Source organism: Phascolarctos cinereus, unplaced genomic scaffold, assembly GCF_003287225.1.
Source record: "Phascolarctos cinereus isolate Bilbo 61053 unplaced genomic scaffold, phaCin_HiC Scaffold_4;HRSCAF=312, whole genome shotgun sequence".
NCBI lineage: Eukaryota > Metazoa > Chordata > Mammalia > Diprotodontia > Phascolarctidae > Phascolarctos > Phascolarctos cinereus.
This window is the reverse complement of record NW_027555847.1, coordinates 313,117,779-313,143,077: the sequence shown is the minus strand read 5'-3', so window position 1 is coordinate 313,143,077 and position 25,299 is coordinate 313,117,779. Positions and strand designations below refer to the sequence as shown.

The 25,299-nt window shown below is 41.8% G+C and overlaps 2 protein-coding genes across 4 annotated transcripts in view; one reads left to right on the top strand and one right to left on the bottom strand.

The window, feature by feature from the left end:
* Positions 1-20,302, bottom strand: part of PTCD2 (pentatricopeptide repeat domain 2) — a 38,415-nt gene extending 18,113 nt beyond the window's left edge. The window contains exons 1-7 of one of the 3 annotated variants that reach the window (XM_020998378.2): positions 20,055-20,302; positions 16,424-16,516; positions 13,854-13,983; positions 9,931-10,048; positions 5,811-5,889; positions 5,320-5,411; positions 1,810-1,920 (exon numbers count right to left, since the gene is read on the bottom strand). In XM_020998378.2, coding sequence (XP_020854037.1) covers positions 1,810-1,920; positions 5,320-5,411; positions 5,811-5,889; positions 9,931-10,048; positions 13,854-13,983; positions 16,424-16,516; positions 20,055-20,169 — 738 coding nt within the window. In that variant the 5' untranslated portion in view covers positions 20,170-20,302. The remainder of the gene's footprint in view (positions 1-1,809; positions 1,921-5,319; positions 5,412-5,810; positions 5,890-9,930; positions 10,049-13,853; positions 13,984-16,423; positions 16,517-20,054) is intronic. The other 2 variants (XM_020998376.2, XM_020998375.2) reach the window with 2 other exon arrangements.
* A 76-nt stretch (positions 20,303-20,378) lies between these two features.
* The window catches only part of MRPS27 (mitochondrial ribosomal protein S27), a 134,147-nt gene continuing 129,226 nt past the window's right edge, over positions 20,379-25,299 (top strand). Inside the window, exon 1 of the mRNA XM_020998373.2 lies at positions 20,379-20,482. Within this exon, the coding sequence (XP_020854032.1) occupies positions 20,407-20,482 (76 nt within the window). The 5' untranslated portion in view covers positions 20,379-20,406. The remainder of the gene's footprint in view (positions 20,483-25,299) is intronic.

Sequence of the window (25,299 nt, the reverse complement as noted above, 5' to 3'; positions counted from 1 at the left end):
GAGAGCTAATTTTCTCTTGTGCTGGGGTAAGAACAAAGGTCCCAATTCTCAAAGGGCTCATGTTGTAAATCGGGGAGATAACATGCAAACAATAGCATACAAGATACATACAGTTGTAATTGGAAGAGGGGAGGCACTAGAGAAGCAGAGGATGGGAAAGGCCTTCAACAGGATGTGGGATTGGAGCTGAGTCTTGGTAGAAGTCAGGGAAGCCAGGAAGTGGAGACAAGGATGGAGAACATTCCAGATGTGGGGGACAGCCAGTGAAAAGGCAGAGCTGAGAGATGCAGCATCTTGTGGAAGGGAGGGCAGGGAGGCCCAGTGTCCCTGGACTGACTGGAAAGGTGGGAAGGGGCCAGGCTGTGAAGGGCTATCCCCAGGCGATGGCTAGGTGGTGCTACACCTATGCCCTGTCATCATCCTCCCTCGAAACATAAGTTCAGCCCTATAGCGGAGATGAAAGTGGGGTGTCAGTCTTGTCTCCTGTGCTGGTCTAGAAGAAAGGGTATCAAACCTCTTCATTGTACATACTCTGTGAAGGAAACTGGCTGCCCCCACGTGCCTATTTCTCCATTAAATTACTTCTCTGGCTACTTCTTAAACAATGCTTTCCATTCTGCACCCCTGCTTCTGTTCTACTATCTAGGTGAGTATTCCCCTTTATCGATGGCTATTCCCATGATAAACGTCTGTGGCAGTTTCATCATAGTCACTGGTGCAACCTTTTTAGCTTTGCATTTTATTCCTCTATGTTATAATCTTCCTATCAGAAAGGAAAGTTAGACAATTAAGGGGAAGGGGATAGGGGAACACAGTCAGTGAAAGAACAGCAGTGCACACCTAGTAATCACCTTATCTCCTCCTTGTTATTCAGGGAGTTTTCCCTGAATTCATGGAAATGCACTGGCCCCTCAGAAAACTGACCCAGCAATAAGCCTTGGCCACACCTTGGCTGGTCACCTTTTTAAGTACTCAGTTGGGCTATCACCATTGCCAGGAGGAAAATTCCCTTTTTATACACTTCAAAAGTACTCGGGAAACATGGGAAACACACCATGCCCACGGCCTCACAATGAGCAGCTCTTGGAATGCTCATTCATTGGAGGTGGAATTCAGCTCAGGAGGGCATCCAGGTGACTTAGTAGCTCCTGCTGGACATGAAAGAAGCTTTGTGGAGTTCATTCAAGTCACCTAGGCAATTTCTGCTTAAGTTTTCCAGAGGCTTGGGCCCCAACTCTTATAAATGGAAACCTGAGTTTCTGAAAGGACAACCTTCTCTGTAACCATAAGCAGAGGTGTCAAACAAGCAACTAACCCACAACTCCCCTGAGTAAGGCCTGAACCAGATTAAAATGTACTTGGGAAATATTTAACAAAATAAATAAAAATACAATAGAATACAGAAAATGTTAACATGTGGTCTTCCAAGTCAAAATGCAGAATGCCTGGACCCCTACGTAGATAAGGATCTCTGTGGCTTGGTGGCCCCCCTTTCTTTCTGACTTTGACCCAATGGCCATAACTGAAGATTTCGGCTGCCAGGACACTGGAAGGTGTCATTCTTTCAAAAATGAGCTCTGTGAGGAAGTGCACGGACTCTTCTGGTTTTGACCCTTTAACCTTAATTCCTAACACAGTGGCTATAACAACATTGGGTACTTCCTAAAATCTTGTTGAATTGAAGACCAAACCATCTGGGAAAAAAAGTCAACATTATTGAAAGCAGTCAGACTAACTAATGTCCCTCTCCTCTATATCTATCTCTTAGACGCTTTTTGAATTACACGGACTCCCTACCCAAATCCATACCTGTTTCAAAGCTAATGCTATGGCAAAACCATAGGCTCGCCTTGTTACAGCTTCTTTGAATAGCGCTTCATCCAGTAAAGTCATACAGATGTTGAAAGAATCGGCAGTGTTCTGCAAAGAGACAACAATTGGTGAGCCCTCCTCACGTCCTTTCAAGCTCATTGAGATGAGCCAACAGGGTTCAAGGTGGGTTCCTTTGGCCAGGCTTTCTCCACTAGACTTGGATCTCTCTGCTTGAAAGCTGTGAAGGTCCACATGTAGACTCTGGTCTAGGTGCAAAGAGGGTGGTGCATCTGCAAATTGGCAGATAAGGATTTTCCACATATAGAAAAAGGGGCTTTGACAAATAACTGACAATGCCAATACCACCACCAACACATATTTTAATTAAAAAACAATTAAATAAGTGATCTTATTTTTAAAAATTTAGTGAAAGTGTTTTCTGTTGATATTTTCTCTTTTAACTCCCTGTTACTCAAAAACAGTAGCTTTAAATTAACTTTTTTTTTTTAAAGCTTTGCATCAAGCTTTTCCTTGCAATTAGGCAGGCCTTTACCTGCCAGCATGTGACTGGGCTAATCTCCACAAATGACCATACATAGCAATAAGCGAGATGTTTGGTTGTATTACTACACAGAATTCCCCCAGAAGTAAAGCTGAGCATTCAGGAAGAACATCTAGCTGGGGAGATTTCCATTCTGAAAGTATGCATTGACTCACATCAAGTCTTTTCCAACTTGCACACTTGCACGCCAAACTGAGGTCACATCTTGAAAGGCTCTCATGAAAATTGATTTTTTTAAATGAAGAAAATGGGCCACAAACCAGCAAAAACAAAGAGATTTCAAGGGTACAATTGAATTCCTGCCCTCACCCCATCCTTTCACAGTCACTGGAAACAGAGTAGACTTATGAGGTCACTGTCTACTGTGAATTTTTGCTTTTGTCTGTCATAACTTGAATAACAACCAACATCGCCAAGGTACAGTCTGCTTAGAAAGGACAGAATTTGATAATTTAAGGAGGAGACTACTCTCAGAACAATAGCAAACATTTACTGGTCTAGAAGAAACTTGGTACAGTCAAAAGGACACTGCGTTTGAAATCAGAAGACTTGGGGGTTCAGGTCCCAGCTCTAATTTTCATTACCTATGTGGCCTGGGTAAGTCACTTACAGCTTTCTAAGTCTCCTCATCTATAAAATAAGGGTAACACACTATACATATATGCACATACACACACATACAAATACATACATACATAAACATATATAAGCGCTATGTAAATAAGAGTTACTAATACTATTGTGAGAATTAATGAAATGTGATCAAGCCAGTCCTCCAACTCTGGTCCTAAGCAACCTGGAAGAAAATTCTCCCTAGGTTGCTCAAATTCTTTCCACTCAGGGGCTTCACTATAGGAAGTTGACTGGATAATGAAATGGGCAGTGGACAAAGAGTCTGAGTTCTAGTCTTGACTCTGCCATGTACATGCTGTATGACTTTAAATTCTTTGTAGCTCATTTTCCTCATTTGTAAAACAGGACTGATAGTACCATACACCATGGATCATACGATCTACCCTGCAGGATTCTTACTAGGAAAGAACTTTGAAAACTGGAAATTGCAACATGAATGTGAGTTTTGACTGTCCTGTCTCGAATGCAATCAGTAGGTCAAAGAATTGGGTTTGTTATGTTCGATATCCATAGTGTTAAAAGTTTATTTCAGGGCCACTCTCTCCACCCTAAATATAACCATCTCCCCATACACACATACTGCCTGAAAACATAAACATGAAAGAAACCACTGGGGAGGATGAGTAGAAGAACCTGAGATCATCCAGCCTTAAGGCCACAGTTGCCCCCCCCCCCGGGCTAGATGATCTCGGGCTCTTCAGCTCATCCTCCCCAATGTTTTGTTTCTGTAAAATATGGATTCAGTCAAAAGCCCAAACTTAAGGATTTAGAAGGCCACATGTGGCCTTAAAACCGCGGGTTCCCCACCCCGTTTCTAGCCAATTGTCATTTAGTCATTTTCAGTCATGTCCAGCTCTGACCCCTTTTGGGGTTTTCTTGACAAACACACTGGAGTGGTTCCGCATTTCCCTCTCCAGTTCATTTTATAGATAAGGAAACTGAGGCAAACTGGGTTAAATGACTTGCCCAGGGTCACAGAGCTGATATCTGAAGCCACATTTAAACTAAGAACTTCCTCACTCCTAAGTCCAACATTCCTTCTCCACTGCACCCTTTAGCTTCCACTACCTCTCACTCACCTTTCCCAGGTACCATTACTCCAATGAACTTCAAATGGATGAAACTGGAATGTTAACTTAAAAAAATTCTTTCCTTCTTTCCTACCTATGCCTTACACCTGCTCATTGTTTCATGCTCATTTACCTACTTAGAAAAACCCTCCTGAGGTTGAAAATGACACCTGAAAATCACCACAAGCATTCTTGCATCCAAACTTGATTCTCAATTACTCAAGAAACCCAAACCTTTTCCAATGCCCAGTTATTAGGTATGAGGAGAAACTATTCTTTATTAGGGAATCCTGAGATGAGGATATTTCGTTTGTGGCTTTCCAAAGGGACAAAAGAGTCGGTGCCTGGGGAGGAGCACAACAAGGTGGAGGGAGAAGACATGGAAGAAAGAGAAAACCCTCCTTCCAGGTAACGACCTCTCTGAGCACTTGTGCTTCCCAGGGGTGTGCTCTGGAACTTTGTGGGTATTTTCAGACATCTTCATGGTCTATGATGCCAAAATGGATTCCACCTTGGATGTTGGTTTAACCTGACTGTTTGCCCATCCATCCACCCACCCTTCCCTTTATTGATCTATCCATCCATCCATCCGTGCATCCATACGTTAATAAATATTTATTGAGCACTTATTAAGGGCAAAGCACTCTGCTTGGTTGCTATGGGAAAATATTAAGAGTCATGGCAGGTCTCTATCCTCAGGGAACTTAGGATCTAGTAGGTATGTATGGCTTTACAACATAAAGCAGTATTCATCAAGTGTCAAGAGTGGTACAAAGTGCTCCAGGGGCACAGATATTAGCAAGATGGCCCTTGGCTGGGGAGAGGGGAAGGAAGGAAGGCTTCACGGAAGAGGCAGTTGAGCTGAGCCTTGAAAGTAGCAGAAATGGAGGAGAGTATTATGAAAGGAGAAAACAGGAGCCTGACAACAAAAGTAATAAGGCAGAGACTTAGGATCACAGGCTTTTAGTTTAGTCAACTGTGCCAGTTTGGCCCTGAAACCAGGACTTCCCGACTCCAAGGTCAATTCTCTATTCACCATTCCATGCTGTTTCTCATTACAGCTTAGTTTTTTTGAAATCAGTATACTTATAAATGAAAATTTTGCAGCAGATGGAAATCTTAGGCTTCAGATAAATTAGATTTTCTTCATTAAAAAGGAAAAAAAAACCCAACTGCAACAAAAAATTGTCCCTAAGACTTCTCAACCTACCATGCTTTGAAAATTAAAAGAGATTATCTTACCAGTTTGTAGCAAATTGCAAAAGCAAGGATGTAGGTGTCTGTATTGAACCTTACCCCTTGGTTTTTCATTTCTATTAAAACCTCCAAGGCACCTGCCAAAAGAAAAGCATTGACAGAACACAAGGAAAGGGTGACCCACTGGGAGGCTCTAGAGCCCTGACTTGTTTTGTGCCAATTACAGAAAACTGAATTTTCTGCACAATCAGAGCTGTCTGTCAAAGTTATTGGGTAATTAACGCATTTCAAAATAAATCATGCCAGACACAAGGTACTAATCTGTTATAACTCCATGCGTTTTTAGCACAAGTGAAATCTGATATGCCTCGTTAAAGCATACCAGACAAGCAATCATTCTTTTAGACTTCAAAAAAATGGCATTTCCAGAACTCAAACATTCAATGGGATCGTATGCATCCATTTCTTTTTTTTTTATTTTGCTATGCTTACAAAAAGGTCAGAGTCTGTTTTTAGAAATACAACTACATACTTACCTTCATAATTGCCTTTGATAAATAACATATTCATCAGGATATTGAACGATGTGCAGTCTGAAAAGAAACCATGCAAATGCTGCAGGAGAAAACAAGCAGAAAGAACGGTTAACATCAGCAACTACTAAAGTGGTTTTCACTTTTACATGGTCTTTATATGGTCTTATCTATTAGGATTTATTTCCTTCTACAGTCTGCACACTCAGCCTTCAGAATATGTAGATGTACTCCTGACACGCCAGGGGTTTACTGTTCAAAACCTGACACCTGGTCACTAAGAGGAGGACTGATTTGATGGCAGGCTCTTTCCCTGCTGGCACATGTGTCTCTTGGGATAAGGCCTCCAAACATATGAAGAAAGGGAAAGTCACTCTCAGGAACAGTCAACCTTCTCCCAATGGTGCTGGTCCCCACTGCGGCTAGGGGCTCAGATTCAAGTGAACACTGTCAGTATCAGCCCTAGAACTGGTGGGGGGAGTTCACAAGAAAAGGCATTTGCTGAGAAGAGACAAACTCTCCTCTTCTCTCTGACAGGCAGAGCTATGCTGATAGTACCAGTTCACAAAAGCCAATTGTTAAATTTTCAGCATGAGCATTTATACCTTAGAAAATTGGTAAACGCTACAAATCATGGCTCGAGTGATTGTTTTGCTGATCCTCTAGACTTTTTTTTGTTTTGTTTGGGCTTTTTAGGCAATTTGGGTTAAGTGACTTGCCCAGGGTCACACAGTTAGTAAGTGTCAAGGGTTTGGTCTGAGGATGGATTTGAACTCAGGTAGTCCTGACTTCAGGGTCCGTACTCTATCCACTGAGCCACCTAGATGCCCCACTCCTCTAGACTTTTGTGATGGAGAAAACATTAGTACTGCAGGTTAAACTTCAAAGTGGGTCATGTGTATAATCCTACCCTCCTCACAGAGAGAAGGTTGTTAAACATCAGCATATCCTTGCTGACAAGTACAGTTATTTAAGGAGTCTAGGTGTGAAGTGACTCAAAGGAGACAAAAGTTTTGATAGAAGTTCCCCTACTTTAGGCAAGCTTGATAAAGGAACATCAAAATTTTCAAAAAATGATTACATAAATATTGATGAGTCATTTCACACAAGGATTTATTATAGGAGTCCTTTAAACAGCCAGCTCCCCTTAGAATGTTTATAGTAAAATTTGATTTATGTGCTTTTCAAGTAAAGAGTCTATTGACTGCCCCAAAGGAGGGCTCGATACTTCCCAACTGCAGCCCTAAAAATAACCAACTTCTGGGACGTTTTCAGCGTGCTGATTCTGCTTTTGTCTCACCAGCACGCCTGTAAGCGTTAATTGTTTACCCTCAGTATGCTTTTGTCAAAGTACTGACAACTGCTTCTCTGGTCTGAGATCCCATCTCTTCGATAAGAGGTGGAGCAGTGAGCTTGGAATTTTGCCTCTGACAATTATTATTTGTATGACCATGGAGAAGACATGTAGCTTCTCTGTAAAATAGAGATTTTTTTTTTCAGAGGGAAGGGGAGAGGAAAGAGCCTAAATGTGTGATTTCATTGCTAGGTGGCTCAGTGGATAGGCTCTGCCTGGAGTCAGAAGACCTGAGTTCAAATCTGGCCTCAGACACTTACTAGCTGTGTGACCCTGGGGCAAGTCACTTCACCTCTGTTTGCCTCAGTTTTCTCATCTGTAAAGTAGGGATAATTGTGAGGTTCAAATGAGATAATAATAATAGGTAACTTTTATATAGTGCTTATTACACACTAAGCTGGGCCATCTAGGTGGTACAGTGGACAGAGTACTAGGCCTGGAGTTAGGAAAACTCATCTTTGTGAATTCAAATCCAGCCTCAGACATTTACAAGCAAGTCATTTAACGCTGTCTGCCTCAGTTTCTTCATCTATAAAATGAACTGGAAAAGGAAATGGCAAACTACTTCAGTATCTCGGCCAAGAAAACCCCAAACAGGGTCGTGAAGATCTGGACACAACTGAAATGGCTAAACAAAAACAACAAATATCCTAAGCACTGTGCTAAATGCTTTATTGCTATCTCACTGTGCTACATCCTTTACGATGATTATCTCACAGATGACAATTCATGGTGCTAAGCTTTTTACAATAATTATCTCCTAGAGGTAATAATTCACTTGGCTAAATACTTTAAAAATTGTTTTCTCCATGATAATATCTAACATTTATATAGTGCTTACTATGTGTCAGGCACTGTGCTAAGCGCTTTATAATAAGTATCTCCTAGAGATCATAATTCACTGTGCTAAGCACTTTACAAGTATTTTCTCTCTATGATAATAGCTAACAAATGGTTCTGACTATGGACCAGGCACTGTGCCAAGCAAGCGCTTTACAATGATCATTTCTGTGAGATAATAACTAGAAAGCACTTAGCACAGTGCCTGGCCCATAGTCAGCACTATATAGATGTTAGCTATCACTTGATATTATTGGTTCTAAACAAAGACATTCCCTCTTTTAATGCAGAGTTGTAACTGCTGTGTAACTTGCAGTCTCAGAGGGTGGCCCAGAACACTGACAGGTCAACTGCTCTGCCCGTGATCAGATATCCAGTGTGCGTCAGATGCAGTACCCGAACCCAAGTCTTCCAGAGTTCTAAATCAGCTCCCAATCCATCACGCCAGGCTGCCTTTCAAATATTCAAACATTCAATGGGCTCACAGCCATTATTTTTTTTTTAATCTATGTCAGCAGTGGTAATAACACCTGCAATATCTACCTCACAAGGTCATTGTGAGGAAAGTACTATATAAACTTTAAATAGACAGCTATATGTTATTATTATATTGTTGATTATATTATGTATTATAATATATATTATATATATTATATTGTCAATAAACACCTAAATGCACAAAGATGCATTCCCAGTGTTAAAAGCACAGAATCCTCTTTCCTATAAAATCACTTTCTCATTCATCTCTTGCATAAGGTACATGTTTATATGTGGGTCCTCTGAAAGCAGAGTACACCTTGAACTCTTCAATAATGTGCAAACCTTATTATGGAAGAAAACTTAGTATGACTGAGGAAGCTCCCAATAAACCTTCGATCTACCAGCCAGTTTGTTCCTGAAAATTCCCTAGACTAAGGGAAGACCTGACCTATGAGTCTCAGCTAACTGTGACTTCAGCAGGTCAATTAAGCTCTGTGTACCTCAGTTTCCACATCTGCATGATGGGGAGATCTTATGAGTATCAGATGAAATAACAATATGTTTAAATGTTCTGAAAACTGTAACAAGTGATTCAGCGGAAAGAATGCTGGATCTAGAGTCCAAGTATATGGGTTCAAATCTTGGCTCTGCTTTAGTGCAAATCCCTTAATCTCTCTGTGTCTCAGTTTCCTCATCTACAAAATGGGGGGTTGGATTTAATGACTGACCCTATCCAAATCAAAATCCAAGATCTTGTAAATCAGTGGTGTCAAACTCAAAAAGAAACAGAGGGCCAGTAAATCATACCTAATGATCCCCATGGACTGAATACTGACTTTGGAAACCACATATTAACATTAAATATATTCTACTGTACTCCTATTTATTTTGTTAAATATCACCCAATTTCATTTGGAAGAATCATAGGCAGCAATGCACATGTGTGATACTTCTGTTATCAATAACCAGGAGAAAAGACACATAAGTGGGAAGGAAGCAATGGCCCAGAAATGGAGGGCACCACCCTGGGAATGCTTTGCTCCTCTGAATATGGCTGTGAGCTCTGACTGGAGAGAAAAGACATCTGTCTGTCTTTGTATGACAATCATGCCAGGTGACTATGTGGTAATCACCCACACTGCTGCTACAACTAATATGTTGACATATTTTAATGGGGACTAGCACCCAAAGAAGAGGAGAAAAGCAAACTGTGTTGGGTAATACCAATGGCCCATACAATTCAGTGCTAGACTTGCAGCGGCACAAAGGAAAACTACATGAGAAAAGGAGGTGACTTTTCTCCATGGCATTGTCAAAAAGGAAACATGTCACCCTTCAGGAAATAGTCAATACCACCCTTATGGAAAGTGGCCAATGTCACCCTTATGGAAAATGGCCAAGGTCCCCCTCATGTAAATGGTCAAAGCAGACAAATTATAAATGACAGACCTGGTCTTTGATGAGTTCCATTGCAGACTGTTCTAGGTCCAGCTCATAGCAAAGCCTTATAAAAAGGGGTCCAAACTTAAATTCCCCAAAGCAGACATTTCTGTTTTCAGCATGGTACCTAATAATGAAAAAGATGAAATTATCAAACAGTAAGAGAGAAGGGAAGAGGACAAATACCTACTATGGATTTCTAGGGAATCAGGGAGATTCAGAGGTGCAAGGACTGCGTGCACATGGCTTATTCTAGGGCTAATGGTTAATGAAAGGACATACTTAGAGCTGCCCTCCCCTGCCTGCTGACACCTACTATTTGCTTTTTTTTCCTTCTGTTTTGTTTTGTTTCTTCTTTCTCATAGTTATTCCTATTGGTTCTAATTTTTCTTTACATGACTAATGTGAAAATGTTTAATAGGAATGTATATGTATAGCCTATTTCAGATTGCGTGATGTCTTGAGGAGGAGGCAGGGAATGATGAGGATGGGATCTAGACCCCAAAAAGGAAAAACTCCGGACTTTTCCACATGGCCAAACTGGCATTCGCCTGACGCTATAATCCCACCAGCAAGCCTTTCATTGTGGCTACACCCAGTCTCCCAATTCTGTTACCCTTAACCTAGCATAGCCCTCCACTGTCTTACCTCCCTATGGCCCCAGGCCACTTCCCACCCTTAACCCTATCTAGGTTCCATTCTCCCTTGGCCACAAGGTCTAGGTCCCTGGAGTTCTATTACCTCATAGACTACTAGGCCACTCCTAGATCCCTCCCATAGTCTTTCTGTATATAAGGTCCATGTTGACTCCACTAAAATGCTCAGATTCTTATAATCTAGCTATGGGCTCAGATTCTTAAAATCTACTCAATAGCTCACTAACATTCTGACTCCTTAAGGAGTCTGCCCAATATGATGGATGTTCTAGTAAACCTTGTCTCTGGCTGAAAGAAGGGTTGAGTTGAATTCTTTCAGACAGGACCCACGTGTTGTGATGTTGGGGTCCCAGGACCCCTAAGCCCCTAAACCTCAATAGGGAGGGAAGGGGGGAAAATGTAAAACTCAAAAGCTTATGGAAGTGATTGTAACTGAAAACTAAAAATAATTAAAAGAAAAAAAAAGAAATGAGACAGAGAATGGCCCCTTGCACCTAATCCAAAATATTTTTAAAAATCGATTTGGGAGGGGAAGAACTTCAGGGTTTCTGGCCAAAACAGAAACAATTACTATTTACATTCACTCTGAGATCCAAACAAAGACCACTAAGCGGTGCTTGGGCATCACTTGTTAGTTGGTGGTGCTTGTTAGCCAATCAATGAGAAGCCAGAGTGAACTGGATTTAAGGCATGGTCTTCACAGAAATCTAGCCCTTAAACCCCAAGATAACTGGCTAGATTTCAGCCATCGAAATGTACATTCCTTTGGGCCCAGCAACGGCAGGTAAGGGTATGATAATGGACTGAGGGGGAGGAAGGAGGGGAAAGAAGGGGAACGGAGGGAGGAAGGAAGGAGGACCTGCATTTCCCAACAGGAACTAGTCAGCTGGGTCCCCAGAAGAGCAGCTCAGACTGCTTGTAGGTTGTTGTTTGTACTTCATACTCAGAGGACCCATGACATCAGGAAGGTGACACCATGACTTGCAAGCGAATTGGATTTAAGGGAGGGAGGGCTGCGCAACATTACCAGTCTCACTTTCTCCTCCAGAGCCATCTGGGTCCGGGCACATATAGATCAGGACAACTGCAGGTGGCTCCCAGGTGCTTAATAGAAGTTTACTGACTAACGGAAATCACTGAAGGAAGTTGGGAGTTACATTATGATTCGCCAGTTATATTTGGTTACATGAATTTTATGATCGACAATAATGGTGATCTGTACTTTTCAGATGTCCCTGATCTAATCAGGCAGCCTGGTGGAGCAGCAGTTCCAATCCCAAATCAGATACGTGACCTGGACAAGTCATTTAATGTTTCTGGGCCTCGGTAATGAGGATAAAAATAATGCCTACTTACAGTGACTGTTGTATTATGAGGATCAAATGAGATAATATATTGATGACACTCTAGAAACCTTAAATCATTACACCAATGTAAATTATTTTCGCAAATTAAAGAAAATTACAGAATTGGCTAAAAATGGGTATTGTGTACAAAATATTAGTGTGTGGAGAGGAACAATAAACATGAGGAATTCATAGAAACATGGGAAGATCTGTATGAACTAATGCAGAGCAAAATAAGCAGAACCAGGAAAAGCATCTACACAATGACCATGACAATATAAATGAGCTGAGGCAGCTAGGTGGCACAGTGGATACAGCACTGGCCCTGGATCCAGGAGGACCTGAGTTCAAATCCAGCCTCAGACATATAACACACTTACTAGCTGTGTGACCCTGGGCAAGTCACTTAACTCCATTGCCTAGCCAAAACAAACAAACAAACAAAAACAAAACCCAAAAAAACAATATAAATGAGCTCACTCACAGGAGGTCAATCTCTGAGAAACTAGAAAACAAATAAAGGTTCTCAAGAACAGATAATGAAACACACCTCCTTCAGAGGTACAGAGGTACAGAGGTACTTCTACTGGTACAGGATATTGAATACAATGTCAGAAATGGTCAGTACACCAGATGTTTTTGGTTAATTGATATTTTTCTGTCACAAGGGAGGGCTTCAGTGGTTGAAATAACCATGACGTAAAAGACAAAAGGCATCAATAAAAACTGTTTTGGGTTTTTTTGCTTTTTGGTGAGATAATCGGGGTTAAGTGACTTGCCCAGAGTCAGACAGCTAGTTTTAAGTGTCTGAGGCTTGATTTGAACTCAGGTCTTCCAGACTTCAAGGCCAGAGCTTGACCCACTGTGCCACCTAGTTGCCCCTAAGCTGTTTTTTTTCAAAGAAAATTATAACTAATATGAAATACTTTGCCTATATTATATATAAAGAATAAATCATATGCTGAATTATATAATATATATTTTATATATTATAATCATAATATAATTATATATCATAGATTATATAATAATATACAATGTATAACATAGCATTATATATTTATATAAAATATAATTAATAAATTATATGCTTGAATTGATTCTTAAAGGGAAATTAATGGGGGGACAATATCTAAAGAGCCAAAAGAGGGGGTGATGGTGATAGGTGAGGAGAAGGAAATGGGTCTAGCAAATGCTGCAGCTAGGTAGGAAATGATGAGATGGCTGTCTTAAGCCCCTCCTAAAGTGAAGGATCCAGCAGGAGCTCTCTAATGTCCACCCTCCATCCTCTCCATCAGAAGGCAGGATGGACCCCAGGGACATGAGAGATTTGAGTTTCAGAGCTGCTATGATCTCACAGAAAGATGAGTTGATGGTGGTGAGACATAGTGATTATTTCAACCATGCACCTAGTTAGCTTTCTCAATATGCACATGGCACAGAAATGAGAGATCAAGCAGAGAAAAAGGATCACCTTTAACAGGCAGAAATAAAGCTAACATGACATAGGTCAGCTCATTTTCAGGAAAGTAAGACTAAAGCAGGAGAACTGTGCATCAACGGGTATCCACAGGCACTTAGAAACCCAAGGGACAATTAGGGTATCAAGGAGGCTAAGTCACAGAAGAGAGGACAAGCAGCAGAAGGGAAGGTGAGCAAAATGATATACAAAAAATTCAATTTTGTAAAATCTCAACAGTATAATAAATACTCCCAATTTCCTACTGGTAGAAAAGATAACGTGGACCGTGTGAAGTGGTGACTGCTGTGATGATCTTACCCACCCCCCAACTCCTCTTCCTAACCCCACACACCTCCCTGCTCTCTGTCAGTGACAGGGTGAGAAGGGTCACTCCTAAAAGGGTCCTGGGACACTTCTCCATCCATAGGTAAAAAGCAGGTACAGGGGCTCAACAAGGAAGTACCTCACCTGTAAATAGCACTTCTTGTTAGCTCCATGTCATCTTGGGTCTCACATAAATGGAGCAGGGTTTTCAGTTCCTCCTTTAAGATGAGAACCTTTTTCTTCATCTTTTCTTCCATGTCTTTAAAATAGGTTTCTGAAAGAAATCCAAGTGTTTTACCCTACAGGAAAATAGGGGCAAGGGGAAAAGAAAGTGGGGAAATGATAGATGGGAGGGTAGATTAGGTGAGGGGGTAATCAGAAGCAAACACTTCTGAGGAGGGACAGGGTCAAAAGAGAGAACAGAATAAATGGGGGATAGGATAGGATGAATGGAAATATGGTTAGTTATTCACAACATGACTACCATGGAAGTGTTTTGCATGACTACACATCTATAACCTGTATTGAGTTGCTTGCCTTCTCAATGAGAGTGGGTGGGGAGGAAGGAAGGGAGAGAATTTGGAACCCAAAGCTTTAAAAACAAATGTTAAAAATTGTTTTTACGTACAACTGGGAAATAAGATATACAGGCAATGGGGTATAGAAATCTATCCTGCCTTATCCCCTTATAGAAGGGGAAGGGGATAAGAGAAGGGGGGGGTGATAGAAGGGAGGGCAGATTGGGAAAAGGGTATTCAGAATGCACGGTCTTGGGATGGGAGGAGGGGCGATATGGGAGAAAATTTGGAACTCAAAATCTTGTGGAAGTGAATATTGAAAACTAAAAATAAATAAATTAATAAAAATATAGCCAAAAAAAAAAGAAGGAGGAGAAATCCAAGTGTGGCAGTTATCACCTAGGCTACACTATGAAGGAGAGAAGAGAAACTAATGTCAGCTAATGATAATAGAGCAACCAAAAGGAATTCAGGATGCATGAGTCCTACGGAGGACCATTCTCCACATGAGTCAATCAACAAGCATTAAGTGTCTGCCACATGTCAGGCACTGAGCTAAGTGCTGGGGATACAAAGAAAGGCAAAAACAGAGCCTGCCCTCGAGGAACTCACCTTTTCACAGGGGAGATGCAAGGTAGCCTCAGAGGGAAAGCTGAGAGGACTGGGAAAATCTCCTGCAGAGAGTGGGATTTGGATTGATTTTTGAAAAGAAACTTTAAAGGGAGGAGGAGGTAAGAAAGGAGAACATTCCATGAATGAGGGACAGCCAGTGAGGCTTACCTCAACCAGACTGGTCTTACAAGGTCTGTAGAAAGAAGCGAAGTTGGGAAAAAGGAAACAAAATGGAGGCAGATGGATTATTCTAGACCCTCAGTAGGAACACAGAAAGGAAACGAAGAACTAAAGGTGTAGGAAATGTGGTTTTTATCTGTTTCTTTTTGGCAACGATGTTTGACCTTGCGCCATTTGGGAATTCTTTGCATTGCTTTCATGCAACTCAACCGTACCCCAGTACCTCCTTCTTACCTCTCTTTCTACGTTACTTTCGGGCTTTGGCAGAAACTGCCATGGGGTAGAAACCCATTCTTAAGTGTAAGCAACAAAAGCAGACAGTTTCTTTTCAGTGGCAGGATCAATGAAACTAGCAGACCCAGACTCTTTAGCATTTCTTGTACAGGCTGTATTCCCATGTAAGTAACTGTGAGGGCAGTGAGGGCAGCCCCAAAGTAACTACTATTTTTTGAAGTTAGAAAGGCTAGATTCTAGCTAAGAGCTGCTCAGAGATAGGCTGGGAATCAAACAGAAAGCAGGTATCTGCTTTCCAGAAGGCAGTGTAGCTTTCTTAGTATTTTAAGTTGATTAAAAAAAAATGTACAAGATTTAATGACAACTGTAATGATCAAGTATTTTGGAAGAATGCAACTTGGGCATTCCACAAAAAATAAAAGCAGAAATACTGTGAAAACAAGACTTTAAATCAGAGGAAAGGAATTTTTTTCTGTTTTAAAATAAAATCAAGGAAGGCTGAAGGAGTGGATCTGTAATAATGCTGCCTATGTCCTACCTCAGGATTGTCATGTTTTGGAGGCCCAGGGGCTGCCCTCATATGCACAGGATATTAAAAGAACTGGAGGATGGCCTTCAGGGCACTGGGTGGATTCTCTATGAAGTCTGGCAGAAACACTTGGACAAGATTCTTAAGAGTGTGACGTAGTATAGACAGGAGGTGGGGCTGGAGGGAGTATTCAGAGTAATGATGTGGCAGACCTATTTAAGGATCTCTGTCTGCTCAAGGCTCTGGGCTTCAGTGTTCTCATCTGTAAAATGAGGAGGTTGGTTTTGGACACACTTGCCTCTAGCCTGCTTTGCTCTGCTCTGGCCATTCCCAGGTTAGAGACCAGTCCAGTCTGGACTGCATTCAAAATTCAGTTGACAGGGATATAACAAAGAAATGGAGGCAGGAATGGACAGGACATATGGAGAGGACAGTAAGACCAGTCGGGGAATAATATTGGGGAATAATGAAAAATGAAAAACTCTGAGGCAGGATCCAATTATAAGGCTTTGGAAGCACAGTGCCTGGTATGCAGTAAGTACTATATAAATGCTAGCTACCATCATCATCATCATCATCATCATCATCACATGGTGAGGATCAGTCAACAAAAACCAGCTTAACCAAACCATCACCATTACCTTTTTTGCCATGAAATCGAGAAGAAACCGCTACCTTCACTTGCTGGAATTCTTGCAGTTTCACAACATCATCTGTAAGCAGATAGCGTTTCCCTAAAAGTTTGAGAGGAAAATAAAAACAGCAAAAGGAATTTATTGGCTACATTATTAATAAGCAATTATATAGCACATTACAGTTTCCAAAGCTCTTTCTCCATCATCCCCTCTGACCTTTATAGTCAGGGCAAATATAAATTATTCTCATTTTACTGACGATGTAGCTGAGGTCCAGAGAGGTTAAGTTACTCAAAGTCACAAAGCTTATTCAATAATCAAATTGGCTTGAAGCTTGGTTTTCTGGCTCCTATAGCATTTTCCCACTTCCACTCTCTATGGTGGGTGCCTAAGAGCTACTTCCTCCTCTAGCTGGGCCACCATCTCCAGATGAGAACAAATCCCAAGCAAACACTGATGAAAGAAAAAAGACACAAAACCCTCCATGTGCATTTCTTTAGTGACAATCCTCAATAATTTTGGGAGATGGTTATTTGCTGGGAAGAGGCAATCTGTGGCAAGAGAAAAATAAGGTGAGTCTGACAATAATGCTGTATAATAATGATCTGAGAGAAGGTATCAATCAAGGCAACATTCTGAACTTTCTTTTTCTTTTTTTGGTCTGTGTTTTCTTTTTCAGTCAAGTACAGTTACTTCCAAGTTATTCACATTGTAAAAGAAAACAGTCCAAAAGAATAAACAGGGAAAATAAAGAAAGTTTAAAAAGTACACTTCTATCTGCACTCAGACTCCATCAGTTCTTTCCCTAAATGGGGATAGCAATTTCCATCATAAGCCCTTCAGAATTCTTTTGCATCGTTGCATGCTGAGAACAACTAAGTCATTCACAGTTGACCATCACACAATATTGCTGTTACTGTGCACGATGGTCTGCTCACTTCACTTTGCATCAGTCATATGTCTTCCCAGGTTTTTCTGAAATACTGGTATTGTTACTAATATAACAGCCTTCTAGCTGACCTCCCTACTTCAAGTGTCTCCTCATTCTAATCCATCCTCTACTCAGTTATCAAAGTGATCTTCCTAAAGCACAAGCCTGACCAGATCACACCACGTGGTACAGTGCTTGACACTTAATAAATGCTTCTAGATCTCTTCCCCTTCTTCCTTTCCACTTCTCTTTCACCTCTCTCTTCCTGCTCGCCCTTCCTCTTCTTGTTTTCTTCCTTTTGGTGCAGCAGAAAGGGTTAACTAGTTGTCATAGACTAGAGTTCAAATCTGGTTTTGCCACTTAACCAAACATATGACATTTGACAAGTCACCTGACTTTTCAAGTACTATTTTCTCAAAAAAAGGGATTGGATTAGATGGCCTCTAGGGTCCCTTTCAGCTCTAGAGAAAACCAGAGATGATGATTTTTGTCATTACCTCATTTTGGCAGTAAACTTGTAAACAAACCAACTTGTCTCCAACTTAGCTTCCCATGCCCAGTGGCACAGATAAACTGGTCCTCTTGCTGTCCCTCATACACAACATCTTGGCACAGCACAGGCTACCTCATGCCTGCAATGCATTTCCTCCTTACCCCCACCTCCTAGAATCCTAGATTCCTTCAAAATGCAGCTCCTATCACCTTCTACAGGAGGGCTTTCTCGATCACCCCCACTGCTACAGCACATTCCCTCCAAATTACTGTGCTTTCATTTTGTATATATCTGATCAGCTTCTCCAAACCCAGCTAGGCTGGTCCTCAGACAAGTCGGGAACCAGGCCTATACTCCAAGCCTTCCAGGGCAGATGTGCTGGAGCATAAGCTACAACAGCAGAGCCTTTGGGAGCCCAGGTTCATTCTACAGTGTAATGAGGCAGAAGAAATGGGGTCTTGCAAAGGCAGGCTGGCAGACTTTGATGATATTTATCAGTTCTATAGTGGGGGTTCCTCGGATGGACGGTGGAGGAGGGAAGGTGATTAGATCTTTTCTACAGAACTCTTAGATCTGTCTAGGGACAAAATGTTATATGTAAGAAGGAAGGACTAGAAGGATCTTAGTAAAGGAGAAGAGTACAGTCCAGACAAACCCTAGACCTGGAGTTGGAAGATCTGGATTTGAGTTCACCTCAAGTCAATTATTGGTGCAGTGGATTGAGAGTCAGTCAGGAGGACCCAATCTCAGATTCAGCCTCAGACACTTACTAGCTGGGTCACCCTGGGCAAGTCAGTTAACCCAGTCTGCCTCAGTTTCCTCATCTGTAAAATGGGGGAAATACTTATGCTGTCTACTTCTAGAATTCATTATACAAATATCAACAGTTAGGAAGCCAGGTGTATCAGAAAGAGAAATGGATCGAGAGTCAGAACAGCTCATTTCAAAATCCAAGTTAGCTATTTATCACATGTGTGACCTTGGAGAAGTCACTGTCTCTCTAGGCCTCCATTTCTCAGCTGGAAAATGATGAGCAGATAAGACCCACATGTTCTCTCCTTTCCAGCCATAAATCCTTAGACGGCCACCTAAGGCCACTGGTGGCACTTTAGAGGTACTCTGGGGTCAGAGGACCTGGGTTCAAGTCCCAGCTCTGACACTTACTGACATCATCTTGTATAAGATGCTGGGCATCTTACATCTCAGCCTCAGTTTCTCATTTGCAGATAAGGGAGTTTGGACTAGATGATCTCCAAGGTCCCTTCCAGCTCTAAATCCATAAGCATCACATAAGCTCTTGAAAATCACTCCCCAAATCCTCTAGAGGCAGCTGGGTGAATCTATCCAAGTTTTGTGACACTGGGCAAGTGGCAACCTCAGTTTCCTCAACTTAAAATAGGGATAACAAACAGCACTCTCAGGGTTGTTGTGAGGATCAAATGAAATATTTGTCAAGTGCTAAGCGTGTGTATGTACATATGTGCGCATATATACACATATGTATACATATATGTATATGTCTGTCTATATCCTCCATTCCCTCCACCTGGAAAAAAATTTCCCATAGCCTCGGGAGTATGTATATTGCAAAAAGTTCCCCCTAGAAAAGGTCCAAAGGGTCACTACAGGTTGTTTATCTAACTCACGGATTTACATCTTTATCAATCAAATAACATTTATCAAGCACCTATTAAGCGCATAGCACAGTGCCAAGCAAGTGACGGGATACAAAAAGGCCCAAAGACATTTCCTGCCCTCAAGGAGCTTACAACTTCATGGGGGAAACAACGTGCAAAGAAATATATACAAAGCAAACTATCTTTATTTTCGTGCCTCTAATTACTTAAAAATTCATTCGTGATTGGGTCCATAGACTTCACCATACTGAAAAAGAGGGCCTCTTATCTAATTAGCTGTGTTCTAAGCATTGCCTAGACCCGTCGGGGGAGCAAGGGCACAACTCCCCAGGGCCTACGATTCAGCGTGTGGTCTACAACCAAGCCGAGCAAGCGCCTGGCAAGCTTTCCGGGGCCGTCCGGGAAGGATTCTGCTAGCTCACGGAGGGATTGATTGGCGTCCGCACCTCGCGGGGAGGTGTGGGGGGGTGAGGGTGGGGGTTACTTTATAAGCAATGACGGCCTGAGCTCCCTTCCACCCCAGTCCCAACCCTCCCGCGTCCACGGGGACGGGAGCCGGCCCGGGGCCGCAGTTACCTCCGACGGCCCAGCGGCAGCAGCCGGGAGCGAACCCGAGCAGCACGCGGCGGGTCGCACTACGTCGTACTGTTTGCAACAGCATTCTATTCCAACGTCGAGACACAGCCGCCATTCTGCGTCCCCCTCCGACCGTACCAACTGCAGGAGCTGAAGAGGGGCTGCCGCAGAGCAGCTAGCTTAAAAAGTACCTGCCCCCGAGTCACACCCACCTCCTTCTATCTCTAAAGGGCCAGAGAACGTAGAGAAAAAAAAAGAAAAACCCTAGCATAGGTCTCCTCCTCTCGGCTACCCCGCCCCTTCCTTTTCTCCACGGCCCCCTCCTGCGCTGGCGTCACAGTTGGTACATTCCATGATGGCGGCGCCCAGAGTGCGGCACGGGTTGCTCCTGGCCCGGAACGTGGCTCTGTCTCAATTCTCCCTGGCAGGTTGGTGGTGGCTGTTTCCACGGCGGGGGTGCTGCTGCATTTAGGCTTCCTCGAGGGCCAGCTGTGGAGTTGGCATAAGCAGAGGTTAACCCAGGAGAGCAGGAGAACGCGGGGTTTGGGGGCCAGAAGAGGTGTTTGGAAAGTGTGTGTGTATGTCATGGGAGGAATGTCTCTGAGCCCCCTCCTCTCCACCTCTCCCCCCAGACAGTGAAATTAACATGGTTCGGTGCTCCAGGAGGAATCCGCAGTCAGAGGTTTCAGCTGCTCTGGGAGCTGCGTCTGAACTGTTGTGTTTGATGTGTTTCTTCGGAGATTCTTACATTAAAACACCAATATCAGTTCGGCGTGGATAATTGTCATGGCTCCCTGCCTAGGTAGCCGTTTACCTGGATTGCTTTGGACAGCCCCTTTTCTCCCCTCTTTGATTTTTTTTTTTTTTTAAAACACGGAGTTCCCGCCTCTAGGAAAAGCGTGCAGGGGGCGGAGTATTAATCACATACCTGGCGGTGACTGACCTTGGCCAAGCCACTTGACCTTCCCTTGTCCCAGTATTCCTGCCTGTACAAGACGCATGACAATTACATTAGTGACATCATTTGGAGAGGTGTAATGGACAGGTGACCTCTAGAATTAACCATTCGTTTACCTGCCCACATGTTTTGTTTTGTAAGTGATTAGCTTAAATTTGAAATAAATTCATTCCTCATATGTGATTCTCATCAGAATGTGTGACTAGAGGCTTATGATGGAAATCACCCATTTCATTTTCTTTCAATGTCATCCAATGTCATTTGAACCTGTCCCTATCCTTTCAATTCTGGGAAGAGCTATTTGGTCATAGTTTAGAATTCTAGAGTAAACTGAAGTTCATTGTGGATCCTACATATACAATCATAGTTTTATGAGAAGGGGGCTGATAAACCCTCTTAATTCCAGTGCTCCCCTCTTTTAATTATTTCCTATTTATCCTTAATTATGGAGAGTTTTCAACTGACAGAATTCAAACTAAGAAAACCAAAAACGATACTTGAAATTGATCTCAAGTCTGCTCATCCAACTGCTTTATCCTCTAACTTGACAACCTACCCTAAACGCCAGGTAACTATTTGGTGGTTTTTGCTGCAGTATCTTAGGGCCTTGTTTACACCCACAAAATATTTGCTAAAAATCATCACTAAACACTCTATGAAGTTATTCATTCATTTGAACATTAAGTGCATATTATGCCTGCCTATTGTTTGTATGTTATCTTCCTCCATTACAAAGTTCCTTGGGGGCAGGGACTGGTTTTTTTGCCTCCTTTTGTTTCTCCAGCATTTAGCACGGTACCTGGGACATAGAAGGCACTTAATGGTTATTGAATGAATGAATGAATGAATAGCTTCAACTGGAATAGTAATTTCATAAAATGTTTAGTGATGATTGTTAGCAAATATTTTGTGGGTGTAAACAAGGCCCTAAGATGCTGCAGCAAATACCACCAGGTAGTTAGTTACCTGGGGTTTAGGGTAGGATGTCAAGTGAGAGAGTAAACTAGTTGGATGTGTAGACTTGAGAAGAATTTTCGGTATCATTTTTGTTTTTATTAGTTTGAATTCTAGCCCTCCACAGAGAAAACTCTGAAGCTGAGAGCTGAGAAAGGGTAGGACAGAGAGAAACTGCAGCATGTCATATCAAGTCCACAGTGCTTCTGTGTGCTGGTTACAGTGCTAAGTGCTGGGATATTTTAAAAGGGAATACAGGAAGGGAACGAGCACCTTATGTGCCGGGCATTGTGCTAAGCACTTTACAAATATTGGTTCATTTGATCTTCATAGCAACCTTGGGAAGTAGGTGCTGTTATTATTCCCATTTTACAGTTGAGGAAACTAAAGCAGACAGAGGTGAAGTGTCTTGTCTAGGATTACACAGCTAGTAAGTGTTTGAGGCTGGACTTGAACTCAGGTCTTCCTTACTTTAGGCTCAGTGCTCTATCTGCTGCACCACCTAGCTGCCTCTAAAGGAGGATTTTGGGGATGGGTTTCAAGAGCTTGTATGATGCTCATCAGTTTAGAGTTGGAAGACACCTTAGGGGTCATCTGATCCAAGCCCCCTTGTCTGCAGATGAGGAAACTGACAGTCAATCAATAAGCGTTTTTTTAAGCTCTTATAGACCAAGCTCTGTGATAGGTGCAGGGGAATACAGAAACAGTTCCTGCCTTCAGAGAACCTTACTTCTTTGGGGAGATAATATGTACGTATAAAAATGTAACATACATAAATACAAATAAGAATGTGTCTCAGTTTTTCACAGCACGTCTACTATGGAAGTGTTTTGCATAACTGCACATGTATAACATATATTGAGTTGCTTGCCTTTTCAATAAGGGTGGGTGGGGAGGGAGGAAGGGAAAAAATTTGAAACCTAAAGTTTTAAAAACATATGTTTAAAAAAAATGTTTTCACATGCTACTGGGAAATAAGAAATACAGGAAATGGCGTACAGAAGTCTATCCTACCCTACAGGAAAATAGAAGGGGAAGGGGATAAGAGAAGGGGGGGGAGAGATAGAAGAGAGGACAGACTAGGGGAAGGGATATTCAGAATGCATGCCATCTTGGGGTGGGGAGAAGACTGAGATGGGGTGAAAATTTGGAACTCAAAATCTTGTGGAAGTAAATATTGAAAACTAAAAATAAATTTATTTTAAAAAAAGAACATATCTGAGGTTTCTATGAGAAAGAGTGTAAAAAGAAAAAAAAAGACCCTTGGGCCTCACCCAGTGTGAGGGGAGGGTGGGATCCCACAAAGGAGGTCAAGAAGGTGAAGTCAGGTAGAAGGAGAAGGGGGCAGGGCGGGAGGTGTCACAACAACTTAGAGGTTAGTGTGTTTTGGAGGATAGAGTGGCCAAATGTCATACGCTGCAGAGAGGTTGTAAAGGATAAATGTTGAGAACGTGCCAACAGAAGAAATGAGGTTAGTGTGTGGGACCTGTTCTTGATTAAGCCATGCAGGCCTTTTATGATGATTTCCATGTATTCGCTTCCCTTTTCTATTTGTTTATTAACCTTCCTTTTATTAATGCACTCTGGAATTCTTCCAGGAATCAGTCATGCCTGTAGTTTGCAAGGTTAAAGCTTGGAATGCACAGAATCACTGTTACTATAAATGATGGTGAGAAATCGTTAAGAGATAATAATATGGTTTTATACTGTAGATATTTTATTGGTTTAACAGACTTTTGTGAGCTGGAAATTAATACCATTTATAGGAAATTAAATATAATTTATTAGAAATGTCTAGCATAAACTCAAATTATAGACACTTTGTAAAGATTTGTTCTTTTCTGAATTGTCTCCACTTTTCTACATATATATTTCCCCCCAATGTATTTTTATTTCATTAAATATTTCTCAATTACATGTAAAATTTTTAACATTAAAAAAAATTTTTGAGTTCCAAATTCTCTCCCTCCTTGAGAAGGCAAGCAGTTTGAATAGATTATACATGTGAAGTCATAGAAAATATATTTCCATATCAGCTGTGTTGCAAAAGAACACAGGGAAAATAAAATTAAAAATGCTTCAATCTGCATTCAGAGTCCATCAGTTCTTTCTCTGAAGGTGGATAGCAGTTTTCATCATAAGTTTTCCTACATATTGTTAAAGATCTACAGCTTAGGAATAGACATGTCATTCAAGTAAGGGTTTAATCAAAGCCAACTGTAATGGGAGGGTTATTTTATTGTGTTGTGCTTTTGAGGGGAACGAGGCAGAGAGAAGCATCTCAGTATTGTGCTTTAATATCTCAAGAATTCCTGCAAATTTCCCATTTGCTTTTTCCTATTTCTTTAACTGCTTTGTATGTCCCCAGTTTAATCCATCTTCAGCCCAGCTGCAGGAATCCCCTTTGTAAGGCATAGACCAACTTGACCAACACTCTCTTGCTTTTTGAATTTGCTTTTACCCCTAAAATAAAACGTGTACTCCTCAGCCTGGCATTTAAAGCCCTCTACACCCTGGTTCTATAGGCTTTCGAGGAATATTTCCTATAATTCCCCTTTACGCCCTCAAAGTTCTAGCCAGCCAGCCCGCTAGTTTGCCCAAATGTGGCATTCTCCCCACACCAGGCTGCTCTCTTCCCCAAGTAACCTCCCTCAGTCTTCCCTTCCCCTCTTAGAATCCTCAGCCATCTTCAAGGTAGCTTTCCCCTGGAAGCCTTTCTCCACCCCCTTCAGCTAGGAGTCCCCTCTGCCTCCACAAATTACCTTGTATTTACTTATCTTTGTACAAGTGGGAACCATCCATAGAATGGGAGCTCTGGTAGGCAGGGGCTGTCTTGTGTTTGTCTTTATATCCCAGTGCCTCACACAAATACCAGCTTGATAGATGGTTGTTGAATTGAGCTGAACCTGTTAAGTAGGGATAAATTTACTGACCTGTGTTACGGGATACTTTTAGGAAAAGCTGAATAATGATGAGAGCTCTTTTTTCTAATGTGTGATAGGGAATATCAGCTTCAGGTCTTGTCTATGTTGTTACCCAATAGAAGCATTTTCTAAACTAGAACTTTGAGCAGGAGAAATTTCACATTTTTCCTTCCACAAAAAATGCTGTAAAAGGCCCTAGAGCCTCTCAGAATCTGCTGTTAGCAGTATTAATTTGTTATTAAATGCATTTTTTTTTAAATGAACTAGAGTGTTGCCTTAAAATTCTTGGATTAGCTACTGGGCTTGGAGTCAGGAAGATCTGAGTTTAAATCCTGCCTCAGAGACTTACTAATTGTGTGACCCTGGACAAGTCACTTAACTACTGTTTGTCTCAGTTCCTCACCTGTAA